Here is a 25316-nt window from a genome sequence, read left to right on the forward strand (position 1 = left end):
TAGAACTGTTTGGCCATAATGACCATTATTATGTTTGGAGGAAAAAGGGGGAGGCTTGCAAGCCGAAGAACACCATCCCAACAGTGAAGCACGGGGGTGGCAGCATCATGTTGTGGGGGTGCTTTGCTGCAGGAGGGTCTGGTGCACTTCACAAAATAGATGGCATCATGAGGGAGGAAAATTATGTGGATATATTGAAGCAACATCTCTAGACATCAGTCAGGAAGTTAAATCTTGGTCGCAAATGGGTCTTCCAAATGGACAATGACCCCAAGCATACTTCCAAAGTTGTGGCAAAATGGCTTAAGGACAACAAAGTCAAGGTATTGGAGTGGCCATCACAAAGCCCTGACCTCAATCCCATCGAAAATTTGTGGGCAGAACTGAAAAAGCGTGTGTGAGCAAGGAGGCCGACAAACCTGACTCAGTTACACCAGCTCTGTCAGGAGGAATGGGCCAAAATGTACCCAACTTATTGTGGGAAGCTTGTGAAAGGCTAAAGTTAAACAATTTAAAGGCAACGCTACCAAATACTAATTGAGTGTATGTAAACTTCTGACCCACTGGGAATGTGATGAAATAAATAAAAGCTGAAATAAATCACTCTCTACTATTATTCTGACATTTCACATTCTTAAAATAAAGTGGTGATCCTAGCCTTCCTTGTGGCTCAGTTGGTAGAGCATGGTGTTTGCAACGCCAGCATGGTGTGTGCAACACCAGGGTTGTGGGTTCGATTCCCACAGGGGGCCAGTACAAAAAAAATGCATGAAATGACATGTATGCATTCACTACTGTAAGTCGCTCTGGATAAGAGTGTCTGCTAAATGACAAAAATGTAAAAAATGTAATCTTAACTGACCTAAAACAGGGAATTTTGACTATGATTAAATGTCAGGAATTGTGAAAAACTGAGTTGAAATGTGTATGAGGTAGCAACATAGGTCATAGTGATTCTTGCTAGGTTTCTGCATACACCAGGTGCCACTTCTAGACTACCATTGTTATTGCATTATTCCAAATATTGGTCCAACAGCTCCGCATGTATTGAATTATGATGGGGGGGTAGCTTCTTTGTTTTGCCTAGTACTTAAAATGACAGACATCTGAATTGTGTAGGTGTCAGTCCATCTAAGTCCTGTCAGTTGTGGTTAGATAAATCACACTTAAATCAACACCCAAACTATTTCAAATGACAAAGCATCTCTGGATGTTTGCCAAATATTTTCCATAAAACGATTTGCTCTGTGTGTGTATATGTGCGTGTGTGTGTCAGTGCCTGCGTGCGTGCATAGCAGACACAACGTTCTACTGTTGGTATTTTAGTGCTGCTGCTACAGCCAAATCTGCTATTATAGACTCGTCGAACTTTTAACGGTAACTAAATTGTGAGCGGGCGCTTTAACAACAATTTAGCGGTCGGGTCTGTTACAATCTCGTCAAAACATTATCCGTTTCACAATACAGCAGCAAGCACTGTGATGGACAATGAGGATAGCTATAGTACAATGTAACAAACCTTACCTTGCTCACTGATGCGCTGAGAATCTCCACGCAATACCCAGTGTCCACCACTGTCTAATTAATATCCACAAGGCTTTGGCTTCGCAACCTGCAGCGACACTTGCCTTTCGGTCGGCGGATGTATGATGCCTTCCCGGTCTGTGTTCAGTGTTTATATCGCTGTCGTAAGCTGCTGCTCAACGCTTCTCCTGCTGCTGCTGCTGCTGTTGCCATGGTTATCCATTTAGCCCTGTATCCTCTTCTTCTGCAGTGCAAACCACTAGCTAACAGCTTCCTAGCGTAGTTTACGTTTCCCCCATCATGACAGTAATGTTCAAATAGTCTAAGTGGTGCGCCTGGCCTGTCTCGTGGTTTAGCTTCGTGTTTATCCTCTGTCCGGTGGTTGACACATCGTTTCGGGAGAACATTAACAGGGTCCTGCAGTGGAAGCAGTGGCTCCTGCCAGTTTGCGCACTGTGCGTACAATTGACGGGCTGACGTCACTGCCGGTTGAGAAATTAAAACTAGCCCACCTGAGAACTTTCACCAGCACTATCAACACATTTACACAATAGGCTATGTTTACAGTCATTGGATTGTAAGCGTTTCTTAGTTTGGTGTATAACAACAAGTATTAGTATTATGGGATGGAGAAGCAAAATAGCCAAGAAGTCATGGAGTTATGAGTTCAGGACCTGAACTTCAGGTAGGCCTCTGTGCTTCAGTAAACACAAGAAGTAGGAGGGGTGCTCTGCACTAATGACAGTAATCCAGTGATAGGGTTTATCCAACAAAAACTTCAATAAATACTCATTCCTGGTAAACAAGTTGGAACACTCATAAACAGGCAGAGATACACTGAACAAAAAATATTAACGCAACATGTAACAATTTCAAAGATCTTGTTGAGTTACGGTTTATATAAGGAAATCACTCAATTGAAATTAATAAATTAGGACCTAATCTATGGATTTCACATGACTGGGAATACAGATATGCAGATATCTTGAAAAAAAAAAGTTAGGGGCGTGGATCAGAAAACCTGTCAGTAGAGTTGATCAGGCTGTCGATTGTGGCCTGTGGAAGATCTGTTTGGGATGGCAACGTTGTCAATAAAGTGGTGAATTGGGAGCTTTAACAGTGTGCAGGCCTTCTTGTTCTATACAAGTATTCTTTATTAGCCCAGCACCTATATTGTTAAAGATGTGCATATGACCACAAACTTTTCTGTGGGAATGTTGTCCCATTCCTCAATGGCTGTGCGAGTTTCTGGATATTGGCGGGAACTGGAACAAGATGTCGTACATGTCGATCCAGAGCATCCCAAACATGCTCAATGAGTGACATGTCTGGTGAGCATGCAGACCATGGGAGAACTGGGACATTTTCAGCTTCCAGGAATTGTGTACAGATCCTTGCGACATGGGGCTGCGCATTATCATGCTGAAACATGAGGTGATGGTGGCGGGTGAATGGCACGACAAAGGACTTCAGGATCTCATCACGGTATCTCTGCACTCAAATTGCTATCGATAAAATACAATTGAGTTCGTTGTCCGTATCTTATGCCTGCCCATGCCATAACCCCACCGCCACCATGGGGCACTCTGTTCACAACGTTGAAATCATTAAACCACTTGCCCCTACGATGCCATACACGTGGTCTGCGGTTGTAAGGCCGATTGGACATACAGACAACTTCTCTAAAACAACGTTGGAGGCATGTTGGAGACAACGTTGGAGAAATGTACATTCAGTTCTCTGTCAACAGCTCTGGTGGATATTCCTCCCTCCAAACTTGAGACATCTGTGGCATTGTGTTGTGTGACAGAACTGCACATTTTAGAGTGGCCTTTTATTGTTCCATGCACAAGGTGCACTTGTGTACTGATCATGCTATTGAATCAGCTTCTTGATATGCCGCACCTTTCAGGTGGATGGATTATCTTGGCAAAGGATAAATGTAATGTAAACATATTTGTGCACAAAATTTGAGAGAAATAAGCTTTTTGTGCGTATCATTTTTTATTATTTTTTTTTTGGGGGGGGGGGGGGGATCTTTTATTTCAGCTCATGAAACATGGGACCAACCACCCCCTTCTTATCTAAGGGCCCAGAGTTAATCTCTTACAGGTTCTACCCATCATTATCCCCCATGCAGCCGACAGAAGAGGGATTGCAGGTGTGTAGACGGAGTCATGTGACCAGAAGCATCTAGAACCATCTGGTACAGGTATAAACACTTCCTGTAGTTATCTAAATAGTTATCCATACAGTATGTGCTGTTAGGACCTGCAGAGTGAAATATGTTTTTCTCTCTCAAACAGAAGTCCTGCATTTAGCAAGACCATCATCAGAGCTGGCATTGAGACTGACTGGCTTCATATCATTCCTTGACAGTGTAGGACAAGGCTACTCATAGGTCACAGTTCACACACTAGTCTACAACAGAAATAGAAGCATTTACATTGAGTTCATTGAGTTCTCCATAAATGGCCCTTGCCAGCAATCTATCAAAACTTGATCAACACAAATTCCATTACACAACACTAAATAGGTGTTTTATTGTCACATACACCAAATAGGTGCAATGAAATGTGTTGTTTTGCAGGGTCAGCCATAGTAGTACAACACTCCTGGAGCATATTAGGGTTAAGTGCCTTGCTCAAGGGAACATCAACAGATTTTTCACATTGTCAGTTAGAGTATTAGAACCTGCAACCATTCAGTTACTGGCTTGACACTCTAACCACTAGGCTGCCAGTTGCCCTAGTGTGTTTGACCAACTGAGTTCAAACCCGTGTCTCCTACGCACAATAAGACTGTATCAACTGGCTGAGCTAAAGTCTAAACGTGTCGTTGTAAAAGCCCAGAGAGTTCCTCTCAGGACGGACCAGACCAGGCTGTTGTCTGGCTTTTCTGAATGTGACTCAGTAGGTCATGAGTCTGCTAGTCATGAGGTCTGGTCTGGCTGAATAATCACAAGTTGTTTTGGCTTTTCTCTCTTTCCTCTCCTCTCTCCTCCCCCTTTCTTTCGGTCTGTACTTCCATTGAAGTCACACGTTCTCCATTACCTAGATGGACATATGATCACCTTCACACAACTCAGTGGGGAGACTCAGTCTGTCACTGTACTGTAGGCCTATGAAGTTACCTACCCTACGGCAGAAAATGAAAACTGTGTTGTAGTTACATCATAATCATTGATTCATGAAATGTAATATAGAATGGAATACACTATCTTATCTTTGACCTTTTTATTATTGGTTGTAGCAGGCTGCAGTGTATCAGATGGCTTCGAGGTTAGGAATCTCTCTGATACTTGATACGACAGCGAGATAGTTATTTGATTGACTATTATGTAGTTATGACTAAACATACAGTACTTGAATCAGTTAGGATCAATTTCACTTGACAGAAAGAAAAAAATGTATATATTTCTTTTCACTTGACAGATATGCAATAATGTACAGCTATGTAATAACGAATATTGTGAGCGACATAATAGTATATTATTGTGCAATGTAACATTTCCAGGCCTTTTGTAGTTGTCCCTAGGACTTGATAAACAGCTAAACATACAATATATCTATCACCAAGTTAAAAAAAAAAGCCAATCACACACTCCATTATATAATTTTATTTAACCTTTATTTAACTAGGCAAGTCAGTTAATAAGAAATTCTTATTTACAATGACAGCCTAACCCAGCAAACCCTCCCCTAAACCGGACGACGCTGGGCCAATTGTGTGCTGCCCTATGGGACTTCCAATCACAGCCGGTTGTGATAGAGCCCAGGATCAAACCAGGGTCTGTAGTGACGCCTCTTGCACTGAGATGCAGTGCCTTAGACCGCTGCGCCACTCGGGGGCCCAAGAAGTATAATACGTGTAAAACCAAACCACCCTGTCTGTGTGGACCAGGACCTTTGAATTAAAAAGCAGGTATTTGGTCACTATAGAGGCATTCTTCAGGTACAGTAAATGACCTACACAATTAAATCCTCCTTCCTCCATCACTCTGCACTCTCCTACGGCATCCCTATCCCTAACCTGCAACAGAATTATTAACAGAATTACACACAGCCAACACATATCATTATGGGGCTCAGTGAAGGAGAGAAAGAGAGGGAGGGAGGAGGAGAAAGGTGTAACAGGAGGAAGGGAAGGCCTAGAGGCCTCCAACATGTCTTTTAAGTGCTGGTAATAAAACCTAGTCACCACCTCCTGAATAGCTCCTGTCCAATGGGAACCCATTGAAGCAGGTTTTATGTGTCTTCAGCCCCAGTTTGAGCATCCCCAGCCCTGGTCCCACCAGTCAGTCCTCACCATGCTCTCCCAGCACCAGGACTGATCTTCAAGGGGAACTAACCTAACGTTCATGTCTGTTGCTCCTTTTGCTCCTCTACCTCACCCACTGCTATCAGTCTGTCTGTCTGTTTGCACTTAAAGCCCTGCGTTGCCCCTCGCTCCTAGACGGGAGCAAAACATGGAGCACCACTGTGCTCTCTTGACAAGGTAAGAGCTTTTTGAATGAAACATGTATTATTAAAGTAGTTATTTATATGTTGAAGTGGTAATATCTGGGTGGATTGGCAGTGTGTTCCACTTGACTCTGACCTTGGTGTGGGGAAATCGTGAGTTAAGAGTTTAGTCAGGCTTACTGTTGTCTTAACGTAATATATGCTTTATTGATTGATTCATTCTAGTCTGAGGACTTGCTAGTTAGGAAATTATGAACAATATGACATTCTCTCAATAGCAGTGTTTCCCAAACATTTCCTCTTGTATCCTCAGCCATTCCACTTATCTGATGTATTCGAGAGCCAGATTACACAATTCAAATATTGTAATGAGAGGCTTGGTGATTAGTTGACCAGTTGAATCAGGTGTGCTACAACTGGAAAACATCAAATAAATGGAAGGGCTGTGGGTACTATAGGAGAGATTAGGGAAACATTGCTCGGTAGGAATTAACTAGTTTAGTCACTAATACATTTAGTGAGATATTTAATCAGAATTTTTTTTTTTTTTAAGAAAACTTAATGATTTTTACTGATTTCTAGTATCAGATTCCCCTGAACCATTGACTCACTCTAGAATAATGACAAATCAATATTTTATAGGAAAAAAATCCTTATACATCTTTTATTAGAAATAGGAAATAGTCGTGCTTGAATTTATACTGCCTTGAAATGAACCAGTGATATTGGGGCTGGTTAATAGAAGCTCCATGGCCAAGACTGAGATAGCACAGCTTTATAATCTGGTACACGCACGCACGCGCGCGCACGCACACACACACACACACACACACACACACAGACAATAAACCTTGTTTGGTGGGTATTTAAACGGGGGAAATTAAAGCTGTTAAACCTTAAGAACCAGCCTTCCTTTCCTCCTTACCTCTCCAATGGGGTGGTCAGCTGTGTCTTTGTCATGGCGTATTGCTCTGTTAAAAAGCAGTCTGGCCTCTCAAATAGCTCCTGTGGGGACCAGAGTGACACACACACACATACTTTTATAGTCCTAAAGTTTTGCTCCCAAATTATTAGCTTACTAATTAAAGTGAGTGATAGGTTTAATTTGTAAGGCTGAGCAGCAGAGAGTGTAACGGGGGTCCACTTGGTGTAATTAAGACAAATGAGGGCAATGAAGTCACTCCAGGAGAGCTGGAGAGCTGGCTTACTACACGGTCCAGGCTCTAGGACGCTGGAAGACAAGGCCATATGGGTGGCACAGCGAGAAGGCCAGAAAACATTCAAACAAGCTCTGGATGCTGGAGATCACACACTGTGCTTTTCACTCAGGGAGAGGGATGACTGATCACAGAGTTGTAATTGCTCTTGATGAAAGAGGCACAATCTTGAAGATGTTTATTTTCTTATCAGTAATGCCCTTGACCTTTCACGACACAGTACTAGAGACTAGAGACTCTGTCTGAGATGCAGCATATTGATTTAGAATTTCCCCCTGAGAATAGAGTTGTTGAGGTTGTTGCCCTGTTGACTTGGTTTATAGTTTAATCTGTGCTCTGAGAACATAATATTAGGAAAAAGTCAAAACACAATTGCTTTTCCAAAGATATTTTCTGCAGCTCAAGAGCTGATGTTAAAACCGCTGTCAACCTTTTCCCAGACCATCAGTGTCAGAATGTTTTTGATGCTATTGCTTGCTGTGACAGTTTATCTCGAGGGGTTGGGAGTCTATTGTACACAAGGCGTCAAAGGACGCTAAGCTTTGCTTTCCTATATATTACAACATCAGACTGGATCTAAGGACAAATGCAAATTGAAATGCCCAAAAGCTGATAGCACAGAAGGACATCTCTGTTGTGAATGAACCCCAATTAGTGCTACATTTCTATCTCTCTCTCTCTCTCTCTCTCTCTCTCTTTCTCTCATGCTTCACACTAAAGCTGCTCAACACAACTAGTGGCCATATATGGAAGTGCAGGGCAAGATCATTTCACAGTAAAGCAAACAAATTCAGATAGCTACCTGATCCAGATAGTCCAGTGGTTTGTGTTGGTGGGTGTACTGTACTGTGGTCCAGGGTTCCTGTCAGTGAAAGCCCTCTCCATAACCATTATAAGGTCAGGGCTGTTCTTGGCTGCCAAGCTGGTAGATAGATTAATGGGCATGGGGAGATGCAGGGCTGCCAGCCTGTAGTGATTTGGGCAGTGTCCTCCATGGTGAAGGACATATGTTAGTGGCTAACTGCCTCTTCCCTCCCTCCTCTGTAGGGACCTTGCTGAGTAAGCCATTATTAATTTCTCTGATAGCACCCCCCTCTCTCTCCCTGTCTTCCCTGTCTCCTTAAAGTTGGAATCTGTAGCGGTGAAATTGCCATGTTCGTTTGCGATATTACAACAACGAAGATGTTACTTCAAACAGAAAACACTTTTTTTTCGGCGGACACCATTGCTCTCTTGATAGAACAGCAGTTTTTTCTTGATGCTGGAGATCCTCACTGCTATTTCTCCTAATGCGGATCAAAGCTTTAACATGTCATCTCTCTTACAAATAAAGACCTCCATATACACCCTCGGCCATCACTCCATATCACCCTGCCTGTCAGCCTTCTGATAGGGCTGATGAAGGGGCTGATGAAGGGGCTGATGAAGGGGCTGAGGAAGGGGCTGAGGAAGGGGCTGATGAAGGGGCTGATGAAGGGGCTGAGGAAGGGGCTGTGGAAGGGGCTGATGAAGGGGCTGAGGAAGGGGCTGAGGAAGGGGCTGAGGAAGGGGCTGATGAAGGGGCTGAGGAAGGGGCTGATGAAGGGGCTGAGGAAGGGGCTGATGAAGGGGCTGAGGAAGGGGCTGATGAAGGGGCTGAGGAAGGGGCTGAGGAAGGGGCTGAGGAAGAGGCTGAGGAAGGGGCTGAGGAAGGGTCTGAGGAAGGGGCTGAGGAAGGGGCTGATGAAGGGGCTGATGAAGGGGCTGAGGAAGGGGCTGATGAAGGGGCTGATGAAGGGGCTGAGGAAGGGGCTGAGGAAGAGGCTGAGGAAGGGGCTGAGGAAGGGGCTGATGAAGGGGCTGAGGAAGGGGCTGATGAAGGGGCTGATGAAGGGGCTGAGGAAGGGGCTGAGGAAGAGGCTGAGGAAGGGGCTGAGGAAGGATGAGGAAAACAAGGCCAGTCGGTTAGGTCTTATTTCTTAGTCTGTGGAGCGGTCTGAGGACACACAACACAACGTTTTGGTTTTATGTAGTACACATTCATGTGTAAGCCACAGGAGGCTGGTGGCACCTTCATTGGGGCAGACGAGCTTGTGGTAATGGCTGGAGCGGAATAAGTGGAATGGTATCAAACACATCAAACACATGGTGTCCATTATTATGTGGTGTAGGCCTATGTATGACAACAATGGCCGTCTCGAGCAAGTCATTTTCACTGTTGCTGCTTTCTACGACACAATGTCTGTCTTTACTGTGTGTAGTTATTACTTCACTATTTCTGTAAGCTTACTTAGTATGGACAGACATTCATACTCTGGAGTTGAGCTAATGATTAGACAATGTACAGTCATGTCTGGCATCAGCAAAACAACACTCGACTGCTTATGAACATCATCCTGACACAGTTTCCCCCATTACCTGCAAAAGGAGAAATGTATGGGTTTCTGTATTTCCATGATAACATGTGCTTGTGTTGTCATAAGGTCTTCATTGATCAAACTGATCGTACTGATCAGTATGACACATATCTCACTCCTTTCTGATAATATTGATATGTCTACGTGAGTTGTAGTGTCTTTTGATGTGTCGCTACTCTAAAGCTTTATCAAATCAGGCCAGAGATGGTAGACATGATGACTGAAGACATCAGATCACTGACCCAGCTGTCCTTTCTCTCGCTCTCCCACTCTCTCTCTCGCCCTCTCCCTCTCTCTCTCTCTCTCTCGCCCTCTCCCTCACTATCTCTCCCTCTCTCTTTCTCTCTTCTCTCAGGAAGCGACCACAGCACCCAGCGATGTTGCTGTACCCCTCTACCTGCATGGCCCTCCTCTCTCTGCTACTCTCTCCTGCCCTCGGCCGTAAGTTACCCAGAAGCCTTCAGGCTCATGATAGACACGTAACAGTGCACCACTGGGATATGGTATTTGATTTTGTTATCAAAACACACACGTTGTTTCAAGAATACTATCCCAAGTCATTCCATTTAACACAAATGCAAATCTAAGATTAAGACAGAAACAGCAGATGTAGTATAGCCTATTGTACTAGTCTGTAAGATTAATTCAGATAATCTCTAGTTTCTTAATTCTTACAGATACCCTATCTTAATTTGATCATCCTGTTGTTGTCCTGCACAGCAGGAAATGCAGACTTGTAGTATTTGAGGTTTAAAAAGGATTCTAAAGTTTGTCATTTCCACTTAAAAATGTCAGACTTGATTTGCCCTGACGTTTCAACCCCTACAAAAAAAATGTATATTAATTATAATCCACATAATAATTTACATTATTTTCCTAAGGTAGCAAACTGGCTCAAATTAAGATCCTACATCTGTATAAGCCTCTCTCGCAAGCTGTCAGAGAGATGCAACAACACTATCCACATTATGGGATGTTTTTCACCATCAACACAAATACAATACAGACTTGGGGTATACTTACAGCAGTAAACAAACAAAATGTTTATTCTTATAACATGTAAAGTGAATACCATCTTATAGCATGGTTTACTGTTGCAGTACAAGCACATGATGTGTGGTCTAATACGTAGCTAGATTACTTTCCTTTTGGAAATGGTCTGCTTATATCCACTGGTCATCCTCATAGCACTCAGCGGTGTCGTAAAAGCTGAGCTGAGGTCCATCTCCATCTACTGCTCGTTTAGCGTAATGAATAGGCTGCTAAAACACATGGGGTGCATCCCAAATGGCACCCTATTCCCCCACTACTTTTGATCAGGGCCCGTAGGGATCTGGTAAAAAAGAATTGTGCACTATATAGGGAATAGGATGCTATTTGGGACACACCCATGGTATTGGGAAGGGAGTGGTTAACTACTTATAGCTCCCACTGCACAGCGAGAGAAGTGTTTATGGCTAGTAAACACACAGGATAAATACCATCTCACCAAAGTATCTCCTCTACTCAGCAGTTATGGTGGAACCGATAGGGTCTTCCAGATGTGTTGCCTCCACACTCTGCACCTCCAAATGAGCTGAATCAGATTATTGACTCTGGGAGTAGAGGCTAGAAGCCCTCCGGCTCCCAGCGTTGTTTCATTACTTCCAGATCTTTGTTTCCTAGTTTCCCCTGCACTGCGTTTTCATCCTCATATCAAACAGGGGGAGGAGAGGAGGAGAAGTGTTCTCTGAATACTTTAGAAGTTTCACATTGAGATGATACTACTACAGTAGAGCAAGGCTCTTTAATGAAACATTATCAAATGTTTCCACTCTCATTGTTTCAAGATTCACTTAAAGCTTTAGTTGAGAAGGACATTTCAAAAATCACCTCAGGTTTTTAGTTACATTACAGTAGCTCTCTTTTTCAATTAATCCCATCCAATGACAGTTAATCCCAGCCAGATATGTAGGTTATAGTACATTAACAAATACTAAAGACACAAGACTAATATTACAGGTTACTCAATCACCCGAGAAAAACATTGAGGATGAAAGCAGAAATTATAGCACAACAGTGTGATTGATTATTGATGGCCTTTTACGTTAGTTCCACAGAGAGATTTCCATCTCAATAAATCACAGGTACAGATGTAGCATCTAAATTTGAGCCCATTTGCTGCAGCCGGAAAATAATCCTGCAGAAAAAGCAAATGTGAATTGTTATGTTTTTGTAGGGGTTCATACATTTTTCATAAGGGACAATCAAGTCTGAAATTTCAAAGTGGAAATTACAAACTTCAGAAGCCTTTTTGACCCTCAAATACACTACATGTTTTCAACAGGGTGATCAAATTTAGATGCTACATCTGTAGATAATAAACTGAGAAGAGGTTTTACCTGTCAGTTTCTCAACAACACAGGCAGCACCTTAATTGGTGAGGACCGGCTCATAGTAATAGCTGGTATGGAATTTATGAAATGGTATCGAACGCATCAAACACAGGGTTTCCATGTGTTTGATACCATTCCATTTACTCCATTCCAGCCATTATTATGAGCCATCCTCCCCTCATCAGCCTCCTGTGCTCTACAAGCGCGAGCGATATGGCTTTACCCCAGTCCACATTCACGCTACAGCAGCTACACACATACATCAACATTATCTTCAATCTGGGCTCAGGGGTAGACGTAACATAGTAAATGTAAATCTTGTACACTCGGTATGTTCAATATGTTACGAATTTGCAAAGCATGTAATATGTTATGAATTCCAATTTATTGCGGCTAACATTAGCTAGGGGTTAATGTTAGATTGCAAAGTAGTCCATGATGAGATTTCAACACGCAACCTTTGAGTTGCTAGACGTTCACATTATACACCCACCCATCCACCCTTACCAACCACCCTACCTTCTGTCTTATGTAACCCTACCAAAAGTAACATACTAATATGAGTGTCCCTTATTTACATTTTAAATTTGTTATGTCTAGTCTATGAGACCAGGCTGTTATCTTTTGCATCTGATACTTTACTACATACCTGTGTGTGTGCTTGTGATATCAAATATAGGATGCCACAGCTTTAAGAATAACCAACATAAAACATGAATCCAGAGTGTAAGGTGAATTACATTCTTACCTTGTTTTCTCACCGTTGCATGATCTCCCTGTGGCTTTCCCATGGAGTTGGCACTGTGAATTCTGATTCAGTGTTTGGTTGGTGGCTCAGTTGGTAGAGCATGGTGCATGCAATGCCAGAGTTGTGTGTTTGATTCCCACGAGGGACCAGTACAGGAAAAAGTACACAAATGCATCCCCTCACTACTGTAAGTTGCTCTGGATAAGAGTGTCTACTAAATAACTCAAATGTAAATGCTGTGAATGGAAACATCCTAACCAAGCTTCTGTCTCTGTGTGTTTTCCATCAGAGTTAGATCTCAACAGGTTAGATGGGGACACAGCTGTCTGCCCTCCCATGAGAAATGGACAAGATGACCTTCCTGGTAAAGTATAGATACTATGACTCTGTGAATATGCGTACTAACTTAGTCCTCTTCATCCCTGGTGGGACATACTATTAAATAGAAACAATTTGCTTCCAGTATGTCTTTGGCCACATCTTGCTTGCGCCCTGTCCCATGAGATGTGGATATAGTTTATGATGTAATCAAAGGAGACCTGCATGGGAAGACATATTACATATCTCAACGTATGTATCAAACAATACAATACATCTCAGGAGGTCTGAGCTAGTAGTTTTGAGATGTCTTTCTGTAACCAAGTCTTACCTCACATCAACAGACCAGGTCAGAAGGGGCTCCGTATGGAGCAATAGTCCCTGTGGTTTTTCACTTTGCTAGACAACATAGACTTACATTTTAAATGCACAGGAAACCACCAGCCTTGGTTTACAGAAATCCCTGAGGAAGCAAAATACAGAACATCACAACTAAGCTAGCTGCTGTGATTGCTTAGTGAACTGGGCTGGGCTGTGTAAATGCTTAATGGCTTGAGACACGTTTAGATTTCAAATGAGCCACATAAAATATTCCGCTGAAGCCTGATAGATTTTAGTAGGAACAATTCTAGCTCAGCAAGATGTTAATTGTGTACCAGCGCCCTGGTAGGAACAGATGCATCAGCTACCATGAAATCACATGGTGTACAATGTGTTGTGAGCCCAGGCAGGGAAGGTACAAACCTACGTATAAGAGAACAACTAATTAGAATCATATGTTAGTCATATCACTGCACCCTGTTTTGCATAAAGATTATGAAACAAGAATAAACCGTTAAACATAGTAGTGGGAAAACACTGACATTCCAAAATGTCCACTTTGTGAATATGCACCAGTCTATAAAAAAGTGGTCAGATGAAGCAGATGCTAAACTACAGGACTGTTTTGCTAGCACAGACTGGAATATGTTCCGGGATTCTTCCGATGGCATTGAGGAGTACACCACATCAGTCACTGGCTTTATCAATAAGTGCATCGAGGACATCGTCACAACAGTGACTGTACGTACATACCCCAACCAGAAGCCATGGATTACAGACAACATTCGCACTGAGCTCAAGGCTAGAGCTACCGCTTTCAATGAGCGGGACTCTAACTCGGAAGCTTATAAGAAATCCTGCTATGCCCTCCGACGAACCATCAAACAGGCAAAGAGTCAATACAGGACTAAGATCGAATCGTACTACACCGGCTCCGATGCTAGTCGGATGTTGCAGGGCTTGCAAACTATTACAGACTACAAAGGGAAGCACAGCCAAGAGCTGCCCAGTGACACAAGCCTACCAGACGAGCTAAATAACTTCTATGCTCACTTCGAGGCAAGTAACACTGAAACATGCATGAGAGCATTAGCTGTTCTGGACGACTGTGTGATCACGCTCTCCTCAGCCGATGTGAGTAAGACCTTTCAACAGGTCAACATTCACAAGGCCTCAGGGCCAGACAGATTACCAGGACGTGTACTCTGAGCATGCGCTGACCAACTGGCAAGTGTCTTCACTGACATTTTCAACCTCTCCCTGTCTGAGTCTGTAATACCAACATGTTTCAAGCAGACCACCATAGTCCCCGTGCCCAGGAACACTAAGGTAACCTGCCTAAATGACTACAGACCCATAGCACTCATGTCAGTGGCCACGAAGTGCTTTGAAAAGCTGGTCATGGCTCACATCAACATCATTATCCCAAAAACCCTAGACCCACTCCAATTTGCATACCGCACCAACAGATCCACAGATGATGCAATCTGTATTGCACTCCACACTGCCCTTTCCCACCTGGACAAAAGGAACACCTATGTGAGAATGCTATTCATTGACTACAGCTCAGCGCTCAACACCATAGTGCCCTCAAAGCTCATCACTAAGCTAAGGACCCTGTGACTAAACACCTCCCTCTGCAACTGGATCCTGGACTTCCTGACCGGCTGTCCCCAGGTGGTAAGGGTAGGTAACAACACATCCGCCATGCTGATCCTCAACACGGGGCCCCTTAGGGGTGCGTGCTCAGTCCCCTCCTGTACTCCCTGTTCACTCATGACTGCACAGCCAGGCACGACTCCAACACCATCATTAAGTTTGCTGATGACACAACAGTGGTAGGCCTGATCACCGACAACGATGAGACAGCCTATAGGGAGGAGGTCAGAGACCTGACCATGTGGTGCAAGGACAAGAACCTCTCCCTCAATGTGATCAAGACAAAGGAGACGATTGTGGACAACAGGAAAAGGAGGACCGAGCACGCCCCCATTCTCATGGACGGGGCTGCAGTGGAGCAGGTTGAGAGCTTCAAGTTCCTTGGTGTCCACATCACCAACAAACTATCATGGTCCAAGCACACCAAGACAGTTGTGAAGAGGGCACAACAAAACCTATTCCCCCTCAGGAGACTGAAAAGATTTGGCATGGGTCCTCAGATCCTCAAAAGGTTTTACAGCTGCACCATCGAGAGCATCCTGACAGGTTGCATCACTGACTGGTTTGGCAACTGCTCGACCTCCGACCACAAGGCACTACAGAGGGTAGTCCGTACGGCCCACTACAACACTGGGGCCAAGCTTCCTGCCATCCAGGACCTCCATACAACGTGGTGTCAGAGAAAGGCCCTAAAAATTTTTGTTCTGTATCTATGGACGTTTCAGTCGTTCGTTCTAAATGTTCCATTGCCATACTGGCTGGCAACGTTCTTATCCCTTGCTTGCTAGCTAGCAAAGTAGCTGCATTTGCGTTTGTTTAAGCTGTTTTCTAGTGACGTTTATTTGGATACATCCATAACAATGAGCTAATGATGCATGATTTCGTTTGGCATAGAAAATGTGCTCTCTCGTCAGGACACTGTTGTTCAGAGAAGCTAGCCAACAACACAATTTACACAATCACTTCAAACTGAAGCTGGAAAGACAGCAAACTAGCTGCACTTCGTTTCGTTTGACCTGTTTTCTATTGATAGTTCTTTGTATATATCCAAACATTAATGCTGATTCATGATTTCGACTGGCTAAGAAACGCTGCCTGTCTGTCTCGTCCCAACTCCCAACACGTTCATTACTATAGGACAGCTGGAGATCGAATTTGAATATTGGAACAATGTTGCAAATGTCAGAGAGACAGACAGTAAGGTTTATACAAATCTACACTGTTGAAAACCAAATTTTAGTCTAAAAGAAATGTGAGATAATGTCTAGATGTTTTTTATAGTTTATAAATTGAATGGCTGGGCTAATGAGACAGTGGATTGCACAGTCAAATGGAACAGAGTAAATAGGCATTTTAACATCATACATTCATCAGGTGGTAACTTGTGGAATAGACATCGGCTGGAATGCGCTTTTAATCAATCAGCATTCAGAATTAGACCCACCAGTTGTATAATACTGTATCGTGTAATTCAGAACGAACAGGAGATATCTGAAAATCCGTTCACCTCTCTTTTAGGGTTTGATCTGATCACCCAGTTCCAGCTGGATGTTATTCCTCTGAAGGGGGTGAGGAAGGTGGAGGGCTCCACTCCTCTCCAGGTGGCATATCGCCTCGATAGGGAGGCCAACTTCCAGATCCCTACCAGGTAAGGAAATATAGAAAAATAAACATGATATTGGAGCTTATCCAGGCTTGATGCAGGTGTTGTATTATTATGGCTCAATACGGAGGCCAGCTTTGAAATACCTACCAGGTGAAGAAAGAATGAAGAAACCAGAACCAGAAACACACACATAATCGTTACACTCACACACACGCACACACATAATAAATACTTTCCCCTGGGTCGATGCAGGTGTTGTATTATTGCAGGTCTCAGACAGGTGTTATCACTCTGTGGAACAGCTTATAATTGGCAGAGAACAACATGTCTGAACTGATTTGGCATCTCTTGGCAACGAGGGGGAAAGCAGTGGACCCCACCCTCCCAGACCCTGTGTAACCATTAAATATCTCATACCAGAAACATAGACATATTTCATCATGCACCATTTTTAGTTGAAGTTTTATTCACTTGTTTCTGTCTGTGCTCATAAAGGATTCTGCCCGAGCAGCTTCCTGTGTGAAGAAAGACGGGGTGTGTGTGTGTGTGTGTGTGTGTGTGTGTGTGTGTGTGTGTGTGTGTGTGTGTGTGTGTGTGTGTGTGTGTGTGTGTGTGTGTGTGTGTGTGTGTGTGTGTGTGTGTGTGTGTGTGTGTGTGTGTGTGTGTCTTGCCTAGATCAAGCAGTGAACGTGTGGGAATCCTTTAGCCTGGTATTCTACCCTGTAAAAACAAATACGAGAACCAGTGCAGAATCTTCCATTTTCAGCTTAGACTGTTTTCATATTGCTTAGTAGGCTAGAAGTTGCTGTTACGTGGTTACCTTCTTACATAACTTAGGCTGTCTTCTGGTGTTTCACTGCTGGTCTGGCAAATTACCTGTATTGGTCCTGTTTTCACATAAACTGTTATGTAACATACTGACATCTTTCAGTCTGCCTCATGCCACTCAGGACAACGTGACGCTAATCACAAAAACATTTATCTCTCGGAGTCCAGTGGCCAGTCTGTCTGGGCTTTGAAGTCTGTCGTCAGAAAGGTTCATTTCCGATACCTGTGTCCTTGTCACTGCAGGGGATAGAGGCCTAAAACACAACACACATCAAACTCTGGCCTAGGCTGTGAGATACTTTCTCCCAAGGTGCAACACACACAAACACACACACACACACACACACACATAGGCACACTGCAGGAACGTTAGAGAGAGTGGTCTTCATTTGTTTTATTGGGTTACAGAAAACTCATTTTTTATTGCCTTGTCTTGATCCATTTACAAGCCGGCTGCAGCTCTGCAGCTCCCGTCCATAAAGGCACCACCTATGGAGCCCTTGGCCTGGCTAGTTAAAACCCCAGGGCTCGTATTCATAAAGCGGCAAGTAGGAGTGCTGCCCTAGGATCAGTTTAACCTTTTAGATGATAATGAATAGACTGAAGGGGCCTTAATCTGAGATCAGCATCTGAGACTCTTTATGAATACCAGCCTAGAGGTTTAGGACTGGGGAGACTGGAGAGCAGTTTACGTGTTAGAGACGGAGACGGGACGACTGCTTAATTGATCTGTTGATCAGAGCGACCGGGGCTCTGCTTCTGTTTATAACAAAAGGGTTTGATGGAAAAAATAAAGGGCCTCGTTGTTCCTTTGGAGTATTTGTAACTGTTGCTTTATGCATGCATCATGCATTAGAGACAGGGAGAGATGGAGGGATAGAGAGAGAAAGAGAATGAAAGTGCTTTGACATAAAAGTGTTAGGGTTTGATTGATGTCTCCATTCATGATGTTATCGTGGGCGTGAGGAGCGGGAAAGGAACAGAGCCGCTGTGTGTGATGCTTTTTAAACGTGGCCTGCAGCAGCTTTACCTCTGCTTTGTGATCATGGAGTGTCTTTGACATTAGCCGCCATCAGAGATCTGAAATCCTAGAACCACCCAATGTGTGCTGTGTGTATGTGATGGAAAGCTGCTTTTTTACCCACTGCAAAGTGTTGCCCCCGGTGCCCTCTTCTCTATGACTCTAACTGAACTGCATTCTTTATGATTTTGTAAAGAGAAGTTTGAACCATTTCTTCTGTCCATCCACCCCTTCCACAGGGGCTTCACTGGACTCATTCATGTATAAACCCTTTTCTCTCCTCCCTCTCCCACCCATCTGTATCTTCATTTTCATCTTCTGTTCTTCTTCACCCAGGCTCAATTTCCCCCGGGGGTTCCCTGGCGAGTACTCTGTCATGGTCACGTTCCGTATGATCAAGAACACGATAAACAAGGTGTGGAACGTGTGGCAGGTGGTGGATGAAGACGGCCGGAAGCAGGCAGGGCTCAGGCTGAATGGAGACCAGCAGGCCTTGGAATACTTCCTGATGGGCCAGGATGGCAACCTGCAGACCGTCACCTTCCCAGGGCTCTCTGTGTTGTTCAACACCAAGTGGCACAAGGTGATGGAATGAGTGATGGCACTCCTGGTTAGCGTTGCAAAATACAGTAACTATCCCAAAACTCCCCGGTTTTCCAGAAATCTCGGATGGAAGATCCCGGAATCAGGAGGGAATAAGCTGGAAATCCTGGAAAGCCTAGGACTTTTGATAAAGTTACTGGAAATGTGCAACCCTACTCCTGGTTCAATGTAATTAGTGATAACTGATCACTAAATTTGCATTTTCTAAACTGGTTTATTTAGCTAGTAGTCTCGCAATGACATGAATTACGGTGGCCCCTGAGGATCAACAACAGTAACCCTATAGCATATCCTTACAGGTGATGATTGGGGTGGAGAGAGACCAGGTCACCCTGTATGTGGACTGTCAGCCCGTGGACAAGAAGCCCATCAAGGGGAAAGGCCCCGTCAACACAGAGGGAGATACGCTTATTGGGAGGCTGGATACTGACGCTGATGCTTCTGTTGTGGTGAGCAGGGCAAGGATAGCCTGGCCCCAGATCTGGTTGTGCTGTATTGCAAACTCTTATGGTCGTTGTTTGGCATGACAATAACCATTGGAGTTGGTAAGACAACACAAACCGATCTGGGATCAGGCTAAGGCTGAGAAGGTGTTGGTTCCCCAGTGGTGCGTTGTTCTACAGTAAGCGTTATCATATGGGTCATGTTATATGATCAATATCGTGCCATTGTCTCTTTCTAGTTTGAACTTCAGTGGATGTTGATCCATTGTGACCCGAAGAGAGCCAATAGAGAGAACTGCCAGGAGTTGCCTATCACAGAGGTAACAACAACAACCTTGTCTCCACCTGGTCTTTACTTGCTTTGGGTTTGGGTTCATATCGACCAGCAACATAGATTTCACTAACTGAATCTGCACCTGCCAAAATGTGAGGAGATAGGATGGCCAGTTATACTACTGTAGGAGTGCCATGATTACAATACATACAGTACAAGTCAAAGTTTGCAGTAATCAAAAAAGTGAGATTCTTCAAAGTAGCTACCCTTTGCTTTGATGACAACTTTGCACACTCTTGGCATTCTCTCAACCAGCTTCATGAGGTAGTCACCTGGAATGCATTTCAATTAACGTGTGCCTTGTTAAAAGTTCATTTGTGGAATTGTTTTTCTTCTTAGTGCGTTTGAGGCAATCAAATCAAATCAAATTTTATCCGTCTATTCGCCGAATACAACACCTTACAGTGAAATGCTTACTTACGAGCCCCTAACCAACAATGCAGTTTCTAAAAATACAGATAAGAATAAGAGATAAAAGTAACAAGTAAATAAACAGCAGCAGTAAAATAGCAATAGCGAGACTATATACAGGGGGGTACCGATACAGAGTCAATTTGTGGGGGCACCGGTTAGTTGAGGTAATAGTACATGTAGGTAGAGTTACTAAAAGTGACTATGCATAAATGACAACAGAGAGTAGCAGTGGTGTAAAGATGGGATGGGGGGGCACTACAAATAGTCTGGGTAGCCATTTGACTAGATGTTCAGGAGTCTTATGGCTTGGGGGTAGAAGCTGTTTAGAAGCCTCTTGGACCTAGACTTGGCGCACCGGGACCGCTAGGGTGGCTGGAGTCTTTGACAATTTTTAGGGCCTTCCTCTGACACTGGCTGGTATAGAGGGCCTGGATGGCAGGAAGCTTGGCCCCAGTGATGTACAGGGCCGTTTGCACTTTGCTCTGTAGTGCCTTGCGGTCGGAGGCCGAGCAGTTGCCATACCAGGCAGTGATGCAACCAGTCAGGATGCTCTCGATGGTGCAGCTGTTAAACCTTTTGAGGATCTGAGGACCCATGCCAAATCTTTTCAGTCTCCTGAGGGGGAATAGGTTTTGTCATACTCTCTTCACGACTGTCTTGGTGTGCTTGGACCATCATAGTTTGTTGGTGATGTGGACACCAAGGAACTTGAAGCTCTCAACCTGCTCCACTGCAGCCCCGTCCATGAGAATGGGGGCGTGCTCGGTCCTCTTTTTCCTGTAGTCCACAATCATGTCCTTTGTCTTGATCACATTGAAGGAGAGGTTGTTGTCCTGGCAACACATGGCCAGGTCCCTGACCTCCTTCCTATAGACTGTCTCATTGTTGTCGGTGATCAGGCCTACCACTGTTGTGTCATCGGCAAATTTAATGATGGTGTTGGAGTTGTGCCTGGCTGTGCAGTCATGAGTGAACAGGGAGTACAGGAGGGGACTGAGCACGCACCCCTGAGGGGCCCCTGTGTTGAGGATCAGCGTGGCGGATGTGTTTTTACCTACCCTTACCACCTGGGGACAGCCCGTCAGGAAGTCCAGGATCCAGTTTCAGAGGGAGGTGTTTAGTCACAAGGTTCTTAGCTTAGTGATGAGTTTTGAGGGCACTATGGTGTTGAGCGCTGAGCTGTAGTCAATGAATAGCATTCTCACATAGGTGTTCCTTTTGTCCTGGTGTGAAAGAGCAGTGTGGAGTGCAATACAGATTGCATCATCTGTGGATCTGTTGGTGCGGTATGCAAATTGGAGTGGATCTAGGGTTTTTGGGATAATGATGTTGATGTGAGCCATGACCAGCCTTTTAAAGCACTTCATGGCTACAGACGTGAGTGCTACGGGTCGGTAGCCATTTAAGCAGGTTACCTTAGTGTTCTTGGGCACAGGGACTATGGTGGTCTTCTTGAAACATGTTGGTATTACAGACTCAGACAGGGAGAGGTTGAAAATGTCAGTGAAGACACTAGCCAGTTGGTCAGCGCATGCTCAGAGTACACGTCCTGGTAATCTGTCTGGCCCTGAGGCCTTGTGAATGTTGACCTGTTGAAAGGTCTTACTCACATCGGCTGAGGAGAGCGTGATCACACAGTCTTCCGGAACAGCATGTTTCAGTTTTATTTGCCTCTGAAGCAAGCATAGAAGTAGTTTAGCTCATCTGGTAGGCTTGTGTCATTGGGCAGCTCTCGGCTATGCTTCCCTTTGTAGTCTGTAATGGTTTGCAAGCCCTATCACATCCGACTAGCATCAGAGCCATGTAGTACGACTCGATCTTAGTCCTATATTAGCGCTTTGCCTGTTTGATGGTTCGTCGGAGGGCTCCTTGAAAGCGGCAGCTCTAGCTTTTAGCTCAGTGAGGATGCTGCCTGTAATCCATGGCTTCTGGTTGGGGTATGTATGTATCGTCACTGAGGGGACGACGTCGTAGATGCACTTATTGATGAAGCCAATGACCGATGTGGTGTACTCCTTAATGTCATTGGAGGAATCCCGGAACATATTCCAGTCTGTGCTAGCAAAACAGTCCTGTAGCTTAGCATCTGCTTCATCTGACCATTTTTTTTATTGATCTAGTCACTGGTGCTTCCTGCTTTAATTTTTGCTTATAAGCAGGAATCAGGAGGTTAGAATTATGGTCAGATTTGCCAAATGGAGGGCAAGGGAGAGCTTTGTATGCATCGCTGTGTGTGGAGTATAGGTGGGCCAGAGTTATTTTTCCTCTGGTTGCACATTTAACATGCTGATATAAATTTGGTAAAACAGATTTAAGTTTTCCTGCATTAAAGTATCCGGGCTACTAGGAGTGCAGACTCTAGGTGAGTGTTTTCTTGTTTGCTTATGGCGGAATACAGCTCATTCAATGCTGTCTTAGTGCCAGCCTCTGACTGTGGTGGTATGTAAACAGCTACAAAGAATACAGATGAAAACTCTCTCGGTGGGTAGCGTGGTCTACAGCTTATCATGAGATATTCTACTTCAGGCGAGCAATATCTCGAGACTTCCTTAGATATCGTGCACCGGCTGTTGTTTACAAAAGTACATGTACCACCACCCCTTGTCTTACCAGACGCCGCTGTTCTATCCTGCCCGTACATCGTATTTTCGGTCATAATGTAACATTATGTACAAAATAATTTAAAAAATAATTTACAATCGCCTGGGGGCACGTAAAACGGCTTCCTTCTTCTTCAGCGGCATCTTGTGACAAGGTAGGGTTGGTATACAGAAAATAGCCCTATTTGGTAAAAGACAAAGTCCATATTATGGCAAGAAAGCTCAAATAAGCAAAGAGAAATGGCAGTCCATCATTAAGACTTTAAGGTCAGTCAATCCAGAAAATGTCTAGAATTGTGACTGTTTCTTCAAGTGCAGTCACAAATACTGGCTCTCTTCAGACCACCACAGGAAAGGAAGACCCAGAGTTACCTCTACTGCAGAAGATAAGTTCATTAGAGTTACTAGTGTCACGTCCTGACCAGTGAAAAGGGTCATTTGCCATAGTAGAATGGTCGGGACGTGGCAGGGGGGTTGTTTTGTGTGTTTTGGGGTTTGTTTGTTTCTAGGGGAATGTGTTCTAGTTTTAATTTTCTATGTTTCATTTTCCAGGTTTGGCCGAGTATGGTTTCCAATCAGAGGCAGGTGTCTTTCGTTGTCTCTGATTGGAAGCCATACTTAGGCAGCCTGTTTTCCTTTGGGTTTGTGGGTGGTTGTTTTTCGTATAGTCTATGTATCTTACGGAACTGTTGGCTGTCGTTTGTTTTTTCTTGTGAAGTGTTACTCATTAAAAGTAAAGAATGAGCACTCAACACGCTGCGCCTTGGTCTAATCCTTTCGACGCTGGTGACAAATAGCCTCAGAGTTCAAGTAACAGACACATCTCAACATCAACTGTTCAGAGGAGACTGTGTCAATCAGGTCTTCATGGTTTAATTGCTGCAAAGAAACCACTACTAAAGGACACCAATAATAAGAAGAGACTTGCTTGGGCCAAGAAACATGAGCAATGGACATTAGACTGGTGGATATCTGTCCAAATTTCTGATTTGGTTCCAATCGCCATGTCTTTGTGAGACACAGAGTAGGTGAACGGAGGATCTCCGTATGTGTGTTTCCCACCGTGAAGCATGGAGAAGGAGGTGTGATGGTGTGGGGGGCTTTGCTGGTGACACTGTCTGTGATTTCTTTAGAATTCAAGCATTCCGCAGTGATACGCCATCCCATCTGGTTTGCGCTTCGTGGGACTATCATTTGTTTTTTAACAGGACAATGACCCAAAACACAAGGGCTATTCGACTAAGAAGGAGAGTGATGTTGTTGCATCCGATGACCTGGCCTCCACAATCAGCCGACCTCAACCCAATTGAAATGGTTTGCGATGAGTTGGACGGCAGAGTGAAGAAAAAGCAGCCAACAAGTGCTCAGCATGTGTGGGAACTCCTTCAAGACTGTTGGAAAAGTATTCCAGGTGAAGCTGGTTGAGAGCATGCCAGGAGTGTGCAAAGCTGTCATCAAGGCAAAGAGTGGCTACTTTGAAGAATCTAAAAACTAAAATATATTTTCATAATTTTAACACTTTTTTGGTTACTACATGATTCCAAATGTTTTATTTCATACTTTTGATGTCTTCACAATTTTTCTTAAATGTAGAAAATAGTAAAAATAAAGAAAAACTCTTGAATGAGTAGGTGTTTCCAAACTTTTGACTGGTACTGTATGTCAAATAAGCACTTACTTCCATACAGAGAGAATACTGCTGGCTCTCACTCGCAATTCAGCCCCATTTTGTCAACATATTAAAGTCTGACTCCTCAGGTCAGAATTGTATATTGGAATACATGCTTTATTGAGTGGGTAGAGTCCTATTGTCCCGTAGACTGCAGAAAAAAGTCCTGTCTTTCTTTATGATTGAAATATCAATTTGACAATGGTCTATTCCCTCTAGCTTTGAGGGTTTCTTTTGGACAGGTGCTTTAGCTTCTTCTGACACTCTGGGTGAAGGTGGTGTGACTACTTCACTAACTCTACATGTTTCTTATTTCTCTTGCTTCTTCAGATGTATGCCAATGCTGAGGTATTTATCTTTCTTCCTTTTTTTCTTGGTGTTTTTTGGGGCAAATAATCTACTTCAATGCTCTGTTGCCTAATTGCCTTGATGCTTTGTTACTTTAGTGGCACAATCAAACTCTGGCTGGAGTAAGAAGCTTCTCCACTCCCCTCAGAGTGGCCTTCACTCCTTCTCATGTACTCATCGACTGTGGTGTCTCTTCTCCCTCCAGCCTGACCCCAAGCCTATCCCTGGCCCTCCCGGTCCCACCGGCCCTGAGGGGCCCCGGGGGCCACATGGAGAGGACGGCAGAGACGGTAGAGATGTAAGTCTATCCACCCCATCCAAACTACATGTAGAATGAGGAATTAACCATAGCGTTATGTAATTTACCATGCTGGATATTTCCTCAAACTGCGTGAATTGGTAAGATATCTTAGGCAGACAGTATGCACT

General features: G+C 44.0%; 2 protein-coding genes across 3 annotated transcripts in view; one reads left to right on the forward strand and one right to left on the reverse strand.

The window, feature by feature from the left end:
• Positions 1-1971, reverse strand: part of LOC106570218 (protein FAM135B) — a 58484-nt gene extending 56513 nt beyond the window's left edge. The window contains exon 1 of the mRNA XM_014142305.3: positions 1525-1971. The gene's annotated coding sequence lies outside the window, so the exon portion shown is untranslated. The remainder of the gene's footprint in view (positions 1-1524) is intronic.
• A 3819-nt stretch (positions 1972-5790) lies between these two features.
• The window catches only part of LOC106570217 (uncharacterized), a 36183-nt gene continuing 16657 nt past the window's right edge, over positions 5791-25316 (forward strand). Inside the window, exons 1-9 of one of the 2 annotated variants that reach the window (XM_014142303.3) lie at positions 5791-6021; positions 9956-10041; positions 13013-13087; positions 16540-16669; positions 18813-19059; positions 19379-19528; positions 19762-19842; positions 24870-24887; positions 25093-25185. In XM_014142303.3, coding sequence (XP_013997778.2) covers positions 5993-6021; positions 9956-10041; positions 13013-13087; positions 16540-16669; positions 18813-19059; positions 19379-19528; positions 19762-19842; positions 24870-24887; positions 25093-25185 — 909 coding nt within the window. In that variant the 5' untranslated portion in view covers positions 5791-5992. The remainder of the gene's footprint in view (positions 6022-9955; positions 10042-13012; positions 13088-16539; positions 16670-18812; positions 19060-19378; positions 19529-19761; positions 19843-24869; positions 24888-25092; positions 25186-25316) is intronic. The other variant, XM_014142304.3, reaches the window with a different exon arrangement.

Source organism: Salmo salar, chromosome 14 (genome assembly GCF_965601325.2).
Source record: "Salmo salar chromosome 14, fSalSal1, whole genome shotgun sequence".
NCBI classification, from domain to species: Eukaryota; Metazoa; Chordata; class Actinopteri; order Salmoniformes; family Salmonidae; genus Salmo; species Salmo salar.